This window comes from Melitaea cinxia, chromosome 26 (assembly GCF_905220565.1).
Source record: "Melitaea cinxia chromosome 26, ilMelCinx1.1, whole genome shotgun sequence".
Taxonomy (NCBI): domain Eukaryota; kingdom Metazoa; phylum Arthropoda; class Insecta; order Lepidoptera; family Nymphalidae; genus Melitaea; species Melitaea cinxia.
In genome coordinates this window covers 5,867,095-5,878,825 of record NC_059419.1, presented here as the reverse complement: position 1 = coordinate 5,878,825, position 11,731 = coordinate 5,867,095, and the positions used below count along the sequence as shown (strand labels likewise).

Sequence of the window (11,731 nt, the reverse complement as noted above, 5' to 3'; positions counted from 1 at the left end):
TTTATTTGAGTTTGTCACAATTGGAATTTCTTAATTTTATTTTTATTTCCTTAATTTCTACAATTCCGAAGTTTAAATTTGTCATATAAATCCAAAAGAACTAAACTAATTTATAAAACGGTTGTTTCAGGTTTTGGCTAATGAACTGTCAAAATGTTAGTGATGCGACTAAATTGGCTACAGAATTGTACAGGTAAGTCAGAGTACTTATCTACTCAATAGACTCAGTAGAATACAATATGTTGTGTATTGCTATGATTTCTTCGGGTTTTGAGCAAACTATAATTTGTTTATTTGAAAAAAGAAACTTAATTTATTTAAAAAAAAAAAAAAAACAATTTTCCCTATAGACAATTTTTTACTTTGACTTCGAATTGAACTCTTGAATAAATTATAACGCTTGTAAAATCTTTCAGGGAGATGCTACTAGTGCCATTTGAAGTGCGTATCGTGGTCCTGGGCAAGCGACTGGACGCGCTGGAAGGCCGTCTTCTTGTACTGTACATCACAGACCGGTACGCGTACGACACACTGCTACATCAGGTATGTTTGCCTCGTTAGGCCTTGTCTGTCCTCGACTGGCCCCGTATAACCTTTTATGGCCTTACCTGACCCCTAAATAAAATGAAGTGAAAATATTTATTATGTCATATAAAGGTTATTAATGAACGCAAAAAAATTGTAAATTAAAAAAAAAACTTTATCTTTTAGCCACTTAGCTACAGATCCGCTCTGTCTGTGGTAACGTTTATTTTTCAATTTTTAATTGTATGTTACTGTTTTTTATACCAAAAAATAATTAAAGTAATATTTTCTAAAATTATTAAAACACAAGGAGCAATCCACAAGATGTAACAAATTAATTTTTTCCATAGGAGCATTACACAGAAGTTGCCCACTCAACTGCAGTAAAATTCTTGGATGGCAAGCCAATTTATCTAGAGTTTTCTGGAAACTTAGTGCCAGTTACCAAATCTGGCACTCAGCCCACTTTTACATTTGAGGTATGTTAAAAACGTTTCTTTAACATAAAAATATAGAGCCAATTTTACGTAAATCTCTGCTGGTAGTCCTCCTAGGTGAAGATAACAGCCCTATATTTCCTAAATTTAACTCAAACAACGTGAAAATGTCAGGATATTTGTCACCTTATTCGCTGATGATGAATGACCTGTATCAAATAATATTTTTCTAGGCATTCAAAGACAACCGGGTAGAGTTCACGGTACGAGTAAAACATCACGAGGAGAATCCATCCGGCAGAATATATTTCATGAATGAACCTAAGGTAAATGAAATCCTCCTTTACCGTTGCTGTGAAATCGCAATGAATAAGTGTATTTTCTACGTGACATTGGCGAAATCATCTGTGCTCATTTGGCACTATTGAAAGCCATTTTAAGAAGAAGAAGAAGATAAATGTAACATATTAATTGTTGACATGACTGTATCAAAAGATTATTTTTATAACAAATATAAAAACAAAATCAGGTTTGATATAAACATGATTTAAAAAGTTTATATATATGTGGTTACGCCACATATCTAATTTAATGTCTAATTGAACACTACAGGCGGCGAAGGGCGAGCAGGCGCCCAGTCCCGCGTGTGTACTGGACGTGTCCCTTCCGGAACGCATCGCGCCCCGCGCTGCCAAGAGCCACCTCGACTGCCTCAACCTCGACCAGTCCGGTGAGTCACTCTTACACAAATACACACACATACACTGACTATAATACAATCACGTTTGTAAATTAGACTTAACTCTCGCACACGTTCATACACAAGTGGACTGGTACGTTTCCAAAATAAACCTAAAAAGGGATTTAATATACCTAATACATCTTACAGTTTCATATTGACATTTGTTTTTCTAATCTAACCCATTTTTCTGTTATAGGATTTGATGCGCTTAAGGACGAGCTAAGTTTCCACTGGGGTGATCACAACCATAGCGTGGGTCCGCCTCCCATACCTCAAGACCAACCCGCCCTACAACTCAATGGACACGTTAGTACTTTAAACCTTACTTGATATATTAGTGTTATTGTAGTTTTGTGGTAGTAGCCATTCAGTGGGTACATAATGTTCAATCTTAGTTATCAATGGTAGTTAAGTTTTCTTTATAGTAACGTACGATTTTAGTCAAAGTAGTGTGTTACAAGAAAAGTTTTAATACTTGTTTTTTATCTTGTAATGAAGTATAACTTAACGTCGGTCAACTTATGTTTCATGGCAATTAAATTATTAATTTCGCAAACCACTGATTAAATTTTAACAATTTTTTAGTCAAAGTAGCAAATTAAGAAGAAATTGTCAAAATGAAAAGTTTAATTCATCATAAGCTACAATCAAATTTATTAGTAATTATTACTTTGTAAATGCTTAAGAATATCATTGAATGATCATGAAATAGTTTTGCTAAGTTTTCATGTCATCTAATTTAAGCTATTTCGCCAGGATAAAACTATTGCTAACGGTGATGTCAAATACACAACGAAAGAAACAGACAAGGACGACAAAACACATGGTAAGTATATCAATGAGAAATTCCAAATTAATATATACAATCTTTAATTGGAATTAAAATTATTACAACTAGTATTCAATTATAAAGATGTATTCTGATTTGAATAATTATTTATCATACAAAATTTAGGTTTTATCGAAAATTAAAGTGAAGGAAACACTAGAAATAATCGAAATCTAGGGATTGTATTTATTCACATAATATTATAGTTTATTTGGCGGTCTTTTGACGACAGAAGTTCTGAACTTCTTAAATATAAGTTAAAGTGTGCATATGATCTTGGTGATGACTGCACAAACTTGACTAACTTCTACCCACAGCCTAATGCACATTCTTATGTGACTGACGACCGCATTGTATTTTAGATGTAAAGTATACATTAAGAACCTAAACACTCATTAAAGTTTATACATCTCATGCTCGATTTCACATCTTCATTTATACACGTAGATTATGCTTGTGCTACAAACATAGTTGAGACAATTTTAAATAATGTTTACCTATAATTAAAACGTACAAGATTTTTATACATTTTACCCGACTACAGACTTCGAAGATTTATTGTAAGTACGTAAATTTTTAGAGTAATAAATAACTTATTCCAGTAAACGGTGACACTCTGCACGTTGATTCAAATAAAACGAAAGCCACGTTTGATTCTGATGAAGATAAAACTCCCATGAATACTCTCGAAAAAGGCAAAAAGAAGTCTGAGGGAGGTTCTTTCTTAGGCGGTCTCGCTGGTAAAGTTAAAAATGTATTTGGTCACAGTGAAGATAAAGAAGACAGTAAGGAATCCTCTCCTAAACCCCAACCCAAACCAAGAGAATCCAAAGAGAAGACCCCTCCTAAACCTGCACCAAGACTTATTACCGAAGATTTGCTAGAAAAGGTCGACGATATGTTTAAAGATGTACATTCTAAACGACACCTAAAAGACGAAGACGATGTCGACAGCAAAGTATATGCAACTAAACTTATAGTAGACGAAGAAAATCCTAATGATATAAAAAATAAAACTGAAGAAGTATACCATCAATACGAACACATGCAACCAGTAGAAACACCTTTAATTTGCAAGAAAAGTGATCCGTTCCAATTTTACACAGACTGCTGTGAGGGCAAATTTAGGAAAGGTGAAAAACATCGCCATGATGAAACTTCTAATTTAACAGATAGAATCGAACAAGTCAAGTTTACTGCACATGAAAAACTTCAAGAAGTTAGTGAAAGTGCCGAGAATAATTCAAAAGAAGCTTTAGATAAAGTAAAGAAGGAACAGGAAAATATTTTGCAACAAGCCAATGAGGTCACAGAGGACATACTAGTAAAATCAGAAAATATTAAAAACGATTTGATTAATAAGAAAGAAGATTTAAAGTCTAATATTGAAGACAGTGTGCAAATAGCTAATAACAAGTTCGACGATATCAAAGAATCAGTCGAAAAGGCAAAGGAGGATGCATATTCTAGTGCTGTTGGGATTAAATCTAAAGTTGATTCGAGTGTTGAAAATGTAAAGTCTTCCGCAAATAATGCCGTAAATAATGTAGCTGAAAATGCTAACAACACTAAGGAAAAAATTAAAGACAAAGCTCATGAGCTTGATTTTGCTGCAATGGAAATAGCTGAGGAAATGAAATTAAGAGGACACGATAAGTTGTCAATGCTAGGTAAAACATTTGAAGATACAACAAATGACATTAGTCATAAAACTAAAGATGGCGCCAATGCAGTAAATGAAAAAATGAATGATATTAAAGATAGCTTAGATAAAACATCTCATAATATTCAAACTGGTACAGCACATCAAGCTGAAAACGTTAAGGAAACAGCAATCAATATTGAAAATAAAATAAACAATAAATCAAATAATGCCAAAAAAGCTACTAAAGATACTATTGACGACTTAAAAGATGCTACTAAAGAAAAAGTTAATGAAATAAATGAATCGATTGATGTTGCTAAAAATAAAGGTCAAGAAATAGCAGGTGATGTGAAATCCAAAGCAAAAGATAAGAAAGATAAAGTTAAATCAGAAGCTAAAAAGAAATCTAAAGAGGGAAAGAATTTCTTTACAGGACTTGTTCATAATATTTTCGGAGAAAAAGATAAAATAGAGAATGAAGTTATTGAAAAGGTTGCTGACGCTAAAGATTCAGTAAGTGAATTAGCAAATAAAGCGTCAGAAACTAAAGAAAACGTGGAAAATAATATTACCAAGGAAGAAGAAAAAATAATAAAAGATGCTGAAGTTATCGTTCAAAGTGCAAAAGTAAAAACGGATGAATTATTAGAAAAAGCGAAAGAGACAAAAGAAAAAACCGTCAATAACGCGCAAGATAAAACAAATCAATTAGCAGGTGACATTGAAAACAAAACAAAAGATGCCATTAAAGTTGCACAAGCCCAAGCCAATAATACTGTAGAAAGTCTCCATGATAAAAAAGACGAACTAGTTCATGATGCTCAGGAGATAAGCGAAAATGTCTTGAAAAATGTTCACGACAAAACAGATAAACTTGTTAAAAATATTGGGGACAAAAAAGATGAAACATTACAGTTTGCACAAGATGCAAAAAATAATATTGTGGACACTTTTGTAAATAAAAAACAGGAAGTATATCAAAGTGCGGATGAAAAAATGGACGAACTTCTGAAAGTCGGACAAAAAAAGAAAGATGATGTAGTAGGTAACTTGCAAAACAAAAGTAATGAAATAAAAGAGAATTTAGAAGAGAAGAAAAATACGTTAGACGATGCCATTGTCAATAAAAAAGATGAAATAGTGAAAACTTTTAACGATAACACAGAACTTGTTAAACAAAAACTTGGACAATCAAAAGTTGCTGTAGAGGCTGCCATAATTAAAAAGAAAGACGACGTAATAGACACCAAAAATGCTTTACAAGAATCGGCAGAAGATAGATTAAATAGGATAAGGCAAGAAGCTGAACAAACAACAGAAGAAATCAAAAGATCTGCCGAGGAGGTTCTCAATGCAGCTGCAGAAAAGAAATCGCATACTGAAAATGTTGTCGCAGATAAATTCAGTGATCTTAAAAAGAGTGGAGAGGATGAACTACTAACGCTTGACCAAGTTGCGAAAGAAAAAGGAAATGAAATTCAAAAGTCTGCAAAAGTAACTTTCGGTCAAGTTCAGAAATCAGCTTCCAGTGCTTTCGACGACATCGAACGCACCTCGAAGGATAAAATGAACAGCGCAAAGGAGACGTATGAAGATGTGCATAGTTCAGCCCGTGATACATTTGCTGATTTGAAGGATGATGTGCATAGTTCAGCCCGTGATACATTTGCTGATTTGAAGGATGATGTCCATGGATTAGAAAGTTCAGCACAGGATACATTGCACAGTTTTCAGAGTTCTGCAGGCAACACGTTTGACAGTCTTGATGAATCTGTTCGGGAGTATGTAGGTGGTGCGCAACATTCTACTTCTAACGCAGAAGACAGTGCAAAGGAACTTTTCGGCAATGTAAAAGATACATTTGAAGGTTTCCAAGTCGCGGCCGGCGATAAACTCGAAGATATCAAAGGATCTACAAATGAGAGTTTGCAGGAAGTAGATGATAGATTGCAAAATACTAAACAAGGAATCAAGGAAGGGGTAAAGGGGACAGAAGAGTACGTGGCTGACACCCTATCAAATGAAGCGGATAAGTTCACGAGCAGTCTAAATGACTTGGGCAACTCGGTCTTCGGAATGTCTGGCAAAGGTTAGTTACGTTCGATTTAATTAAAGCTACACTCATCTGATATTGTGATAATATTTGTCATTTGTGTTGCTACCAAAGCTAGATTATTGAATTGCTGTAAAGGAATTGGTAAATTAATCATATAATAATCGTATGTTTTTATTTCCAGGATTCATGAAGGATTCTAGCTCGAAATTGCTTGAATCCGAGAAATCACAGTCTTCGCCACACAAGAAAAGCTCCGGGTAAGTTAGCACTGATTCTATCGATTGATACTCTTCAAAATTTTTGATCAAAATGTAAATAACACGTCACGCCATTGAGCACCAAACTAATTCACTGTAAAATTGCACACTTTACATTCGATATTACAATTTTTTCTTTTCAAAATTATTAAACGTTTATAATTTACAATAATTTTTAAATACTAATAAAAACGTGACCCACTCTGTAGCAAGTTACTTGACTTTATAGCTCTTAACAATTTAAAGCAACAAAACACAGTCCTCAATAACCAAGGAAAGATTCTAGACCTAATTCTTTCGACCGAAAATGTTGATCATTTACAAGTAAGCAAGTACATACTCAGCAATGTTGACCCATACCACCCGCCTTTGGAATTTGTTCTGTCATTTTACGATGCACCTGGTCTTCCTCCCATGATTCCCAGTGACAAGTTTAATTTTCACAAGGCGGATTTTGGCAAGATTGTGGGCGAACTTAACTCTATTTCGTGGGTCGATGAATTCTCAACCTTGACTAATGTTGATGATATGGTGGACATGTTGTATAAAATAATTAAAGAGGCAATCAAGAAGCACGTGCCACTAAGTAAAACTACACATAAAAAATATCCCTGTTGGTACAGTAAGGAACTTATACATATACTAAAGGAAAAATATAAGATACGTAAAAGATATCGCAAATATAAAAATCCTTTGGATGAGCTGTCTTTCTTGTTACTAAAAAAACGCTGTTCATTATTAATCGAAACATGTTACAAGAACTACATTGATAGCATAGAGGACTCTTTATCCAAAAATCCAAAGATATTCTGGACTTACCTAAAAAATAAGCGTCAGAATAAAGGTACGTACCCGTCGTCGATGTATCTAGACGATAGACGAGCTTCTAACGGCTCTGGCGTTTGCGATCTCTTTGCGTCATTTTTCGCATCCGTTTATAGGACACCCTCTTCTCCCTCAAAATTTTATAGTGACGTTACATTCCCAACCTCTTCATTTGCAAATTGTCTGACAAGTTTATTCTTTTCACAACATGACGTATTACTTGGTTTGAAACACTTGGACCGAAATAAAGGAGCTGGATCTGATGGTATACCATCTCTCTTTGCAACGGAATGTTGTGATGCGCTCTCGTTACCACTCTCAATAATATACAACAGATCAATAAAGTCTGGATATTTTCCTGCTGCTTGGAAAGAGTCTAGGGTTGTACCCATCCCAAAATCTGGGGATATTGCTTGCATAAAAAATTATAGACCTATTTCTATTTTACCTGTATTCGGTAAAGTATTTGAAAGACTAATAAGACCCACACTTTCCTGGCATATAAAACAAATGATATCGGAACAACAGTCTGGTTTCTTCAAGGCTCGATCCACAACAACCAACCTTGCTTCATTTGTGACCTTTTTGACCGATTCAGTTGATTCTAATATCCCAGTTGACACAATTTATACAGACGTAAGCAAAGCATTCGATACCGTGGACCACGTTATTCTTCTTCACAAGCTTTCAACCTTTGGTATAGTAGGTAACTTGTTGGAATGGTTTCGCTCGTATCTGAGCAATCGGAGTTCTAGGGTAGTTGTCAGTGGATACTCGTCTCAAACATTTTTAACCCAATCAGGTGTTCCCCAAGGATCAGTTCTGGGGCCTATTTTATTTAATATATTTGTGAACGATATTGTAGGAATATTTAAACACAGCAAATGTTTTCTTTACGCCGACGATCTCAAAATTGCAAAACAAATAAAAAACCAACATGACACTATCCTTCTACAAGAGGACTTAAACAGCTTAGTCGACTGGTGTGAGAGAAACGGTTTAGAACTGAACATCGATAAATGCAAATATATACGATTCTCACGTGGAACTTACCCGAACTCGCAGTCTTACACTATCAATAATGAGACGTTGCAGGAGGTGATTGCTGTCAAAGACTTGGGAGTTAGTTTGGACAGTAAAATTAGATTCCACACACACATTGACAGAATAACAACTAAGGCGTTTCAAATGCTGGGTTTTGTAATAAGGAACAGTAAAAATTTTAAAAAACCGCAGACCAAGATTAGCCTTTATGCGGCCCTGGTTCGATCTGGTTTGGAGTACTGTGCTCAGATCTGGTCACCACACTACGAGGTACATATAAAGCGTATTGAAAGGGTCCAAAAGCGTTTTCTATGGCACCTTTCTTATCAGTGTAATAAAGTAAAACAGTTGCCGACATATCATAGTCGTTTACAACATTTTAAACTTAATAGTTTGCTTGATCGGAGACATTTATTAGATCAGGTTTTGCTGTATAGATTGGTTAACGGTATGTTGGACAGCCCCGATCTTGTAGAAAAAATATATATAAATGCGCCCACCAGATTTCCCCGTGCAAGTAAATACGTTCCATTTTCGATTCAACGTTCAAAAACAAAATTAGGTCAGAACGCTACCATGAATAGATTATTTGAACAGTATAACCGAATAACAAAAAACAACGACATTGATGTGGATATTTTTTCAGACAGCCTCCCAAAATTTAAAAATAAACTTATTGCAAGCTTTACTTCTCTATCTTGACATTAAATGCATCACTATGTCTTTCAATATCGATCATGTTCTGTATGTTTTTCATGAGATGTATGAGTGTGTATATTTCTTCTCTTAAAAAAAAAAAAATAAATAAAAATATATATATAGTTAACGTTAAGTTGTTATTGTTTATAGATAAATTGTATTTTTTTTCTTTCTATCTTTTTGTAAATTTTAATTTATGTAAGAATTAGTTATTTGGAGTTTTTAGGTTTTTGTTTTTTACATTTATATAAATTTAAAATAAATAAAATAATTACTACTTAGATGGAACTGTCCTTAACCACGCCGTGGCAACTTGTAAATAAAACAACACTCAGCAAATTATTGTAAACATTTATTTTTAAAATCTGTATTAGTGTATGTTTTGTAAGTTGTCCTAAAAAAATAAATAAAAAAAAATAAAAAATAAAAATAAATGAGGTAGAAATTCGTATTGACAGGCAGATTGGCGTGGTATACAATTATCATCACAAGCTCAACTTATTTTCTTAATTTTAATGATTTATTAGTTGACTATATACATATTAGCAATTAATATTTCCCATATAGACTATATAGTACAGCACACAATTCTAAACCTTTCTTCTTCTAAGCACTACGTGACGTAATTAAGTAAAGTTTCACAAACTCGAAACACTTTAACTACAACACATGCCTGCCTCTAACTCCACTCGCACCGCATTACAGAATACCGAAGCTTAAACGGAAGAATAAGAAATAAGCGCGAACGAGCTACCAGCGGCGAACGAATGTATGGTATAGACTAGATTAGATGTACTATTTATTGTTAATATATTTTCCTACAGCACTATTGTTTCACAGGTGCAATGGTAAACTAAGCTCTTACATACAAGAGAATTACTTAACAAAAGGTGCTCAGTGAAACAATCGTCTTGTAATATAGATCAGTGTAAGCTTACCCTGTGTGAGATGTGTCATTATTATAACGATGATGTTTTAGATATTCGCTCGAATAAAATAAACAATGGAAGTTAACGTATTGGCAGGCAAGGCATGGCACAAAAGAATTTTATTAATTTATATAATATATAGGAGATTTTAAAGTAAAAATTATAATTGATTAAATAATAGGATTAATGCTTTAAATATATTAAATCCAATTAAGCGTTGAGCCAATCAAGAAACACTTTTTAACTTCCATTATCCAAGTACAAATGAGTACAGTCATTTACTACGATTTTTAATATTTTAACTAGTTTTCGATTTCAAAGAAATCAAGTCTATTTAGTGATAGTTTATAAATCGTGTTTTAATACATATTAATTTAAAGTTTTTTTTTTTAAATAATTTATACAGATTTATTTAGACGTTAAAATCGTGTCTATATTCTTGCCTATTATTCTTGATATAATCCCTATTTGTTTTTAATATAATCATATTTCGATTTTATACTTTTGACATGGATCATTTTAATATATTAAAAAGTCATTTTGTTGCAATGTTAGGTATTATGTGCTTACGTCTAAACTTGTGCGCTTAGTGCAACTTTTGGTGCAGCGCTATGTAAAATTTACTTTATTTAAAAAATGAATACTTACTGACTTAAAAATATTTTTTAAATGTGCGCACAAGTATAGACATTCGCCATTTGATGTAACGTCAAATAATTCGCATTTTTGTATTTAATTTTAAGTATTTATGTATAATAGACGCAATTATAAATGTTTTTGTGTTGCATAATTTATTGTATTTTAAATGTGTTTTCTTTATACAGTTTTCACTGCTTTTGTACAGTATTTTATCGATGTTTGTTGTAATGTACCGATAGACAGCAACCGATTTTTCATTCTATAAATACATGATTTTATTATAGATCTGCTAGGTATTTATTTTTATATATGACCTAATATGGAAGACGAATCATCACGATTCGTCAGCAAATTTTTCAGTCAAAATGTTTTAAACGTAAGATTTATGCACAAGTGTAACATCATTTTAGTGATATTTAAACTATTCAAAACGGATAATTGCATCGAGAGTAGCGCTTGCTTCGCTTGTGACGTCTCTCTGTTTATTGTTAATGTAAGATGATATTATACGAAAATGTTCACGATCAAACGGCTTTTTATTTCTCTTGTCTATTAAGTTATGTGGCTTAGCCTGCGCTTAGCTGTTGAAACACTGCCATTCCAGATATTACATTTAGAAATAACTACTATAAATATGCAATTCATTTTATTGCAAGACATTTTTATGTTTATTTTAATGGTAAAATTAATTTTAACGTATTATTCCAACAAGTTTGCTTTGGCTTTAAATAATTTCAAGTGAGCACAAATTATTTCGCACTTAGTGTATAAAATATAAATTTAATAATAATATTTTCTTCTAAGTAAAGGACTATTTAGTAGGTTTGTATAAAAGCCTACTACTGTGATAAATATGCACAAAGTATTTCGTCACTGCATCTTGAGCACGACCGCTTTTGGTAAGTTATTTTGCGCATTCATTTTTTTTTTTTTTGTTCGATGTGTTACATTTCCAAAGAACAGTTGTACATTACACGGCAAATCGACATCAAAAATCGTCATTTCATATCACGATAGCATGTCGTACCAATATCGTATCGTTCTGGTTAAGTAAAGAACATTGAATGCATTAAAATCATAAGCAGAATGAGCATTCAGTTGTAT

At 33.1% G+C, this 11,731-nt stretch overlaps 1 protein-coding gene across 1 annotated transcript in view; it reads left to right on the top strand.

Moving 5' to 3' along the window:
* The window catches only part of LOC123666432 (putative leucine-rich repeat-containing protein DDB_G0290503), a 37,341-nt gene extending 26,185 nt beyond the window's left edge, over nucleotides 1-11,156 (top strand). The window contains exons 10-20 of the mRNA XM_045600523.1: nucleotides 131-193; nucleotides 417-543; nucleotides 876-1,004; nucleotides 1,196-1,288; nucleotides 1,575-1,692; nucleotides 1,901-2,010; nucleotides 2,461-2,530; nucleotides 3,136-5,797; nucleotides 5,843-6,267; nucleotides 6,416-6,491; nucleotides 9,765-11,156. Of these exons, the coding sequence (XP_045456479.1) occupies nucleotides 131-193; nucleotides 417-543; nucleotides 876-1,004; nucleotides 1,196-1,288; nucleotides 1,575-1,692; nucleotides 1,901-2,010; nucleotides 2,461-2,530; nucleotides 3,136-5,797; nucleotides 5,843-6,267; nucleotides 6,416-6,491; nucleotides 9,765-9,798 (3,907 nt within the window). The 3' untranslated portion in view covers nucleotides 9,799-11,156. The remainder of the gene's footprint in view (nucleotides 1-130; nucleotides 194-416; nucleotides 544-875; nucleotides 1,005-1,195; nucleotides 1,289-1,574; nucleotides 1,693-1,900; nucleotides 2,011-2,460; nucleotides 2,531-3,135; nucleotides 5,798-5,842; nucleotides 6,268-6,415; nucleotides 6,492-9,764) is intronic.
* Nucleotides 11,157-11,731: the final 575 nt, after the last annotated feature.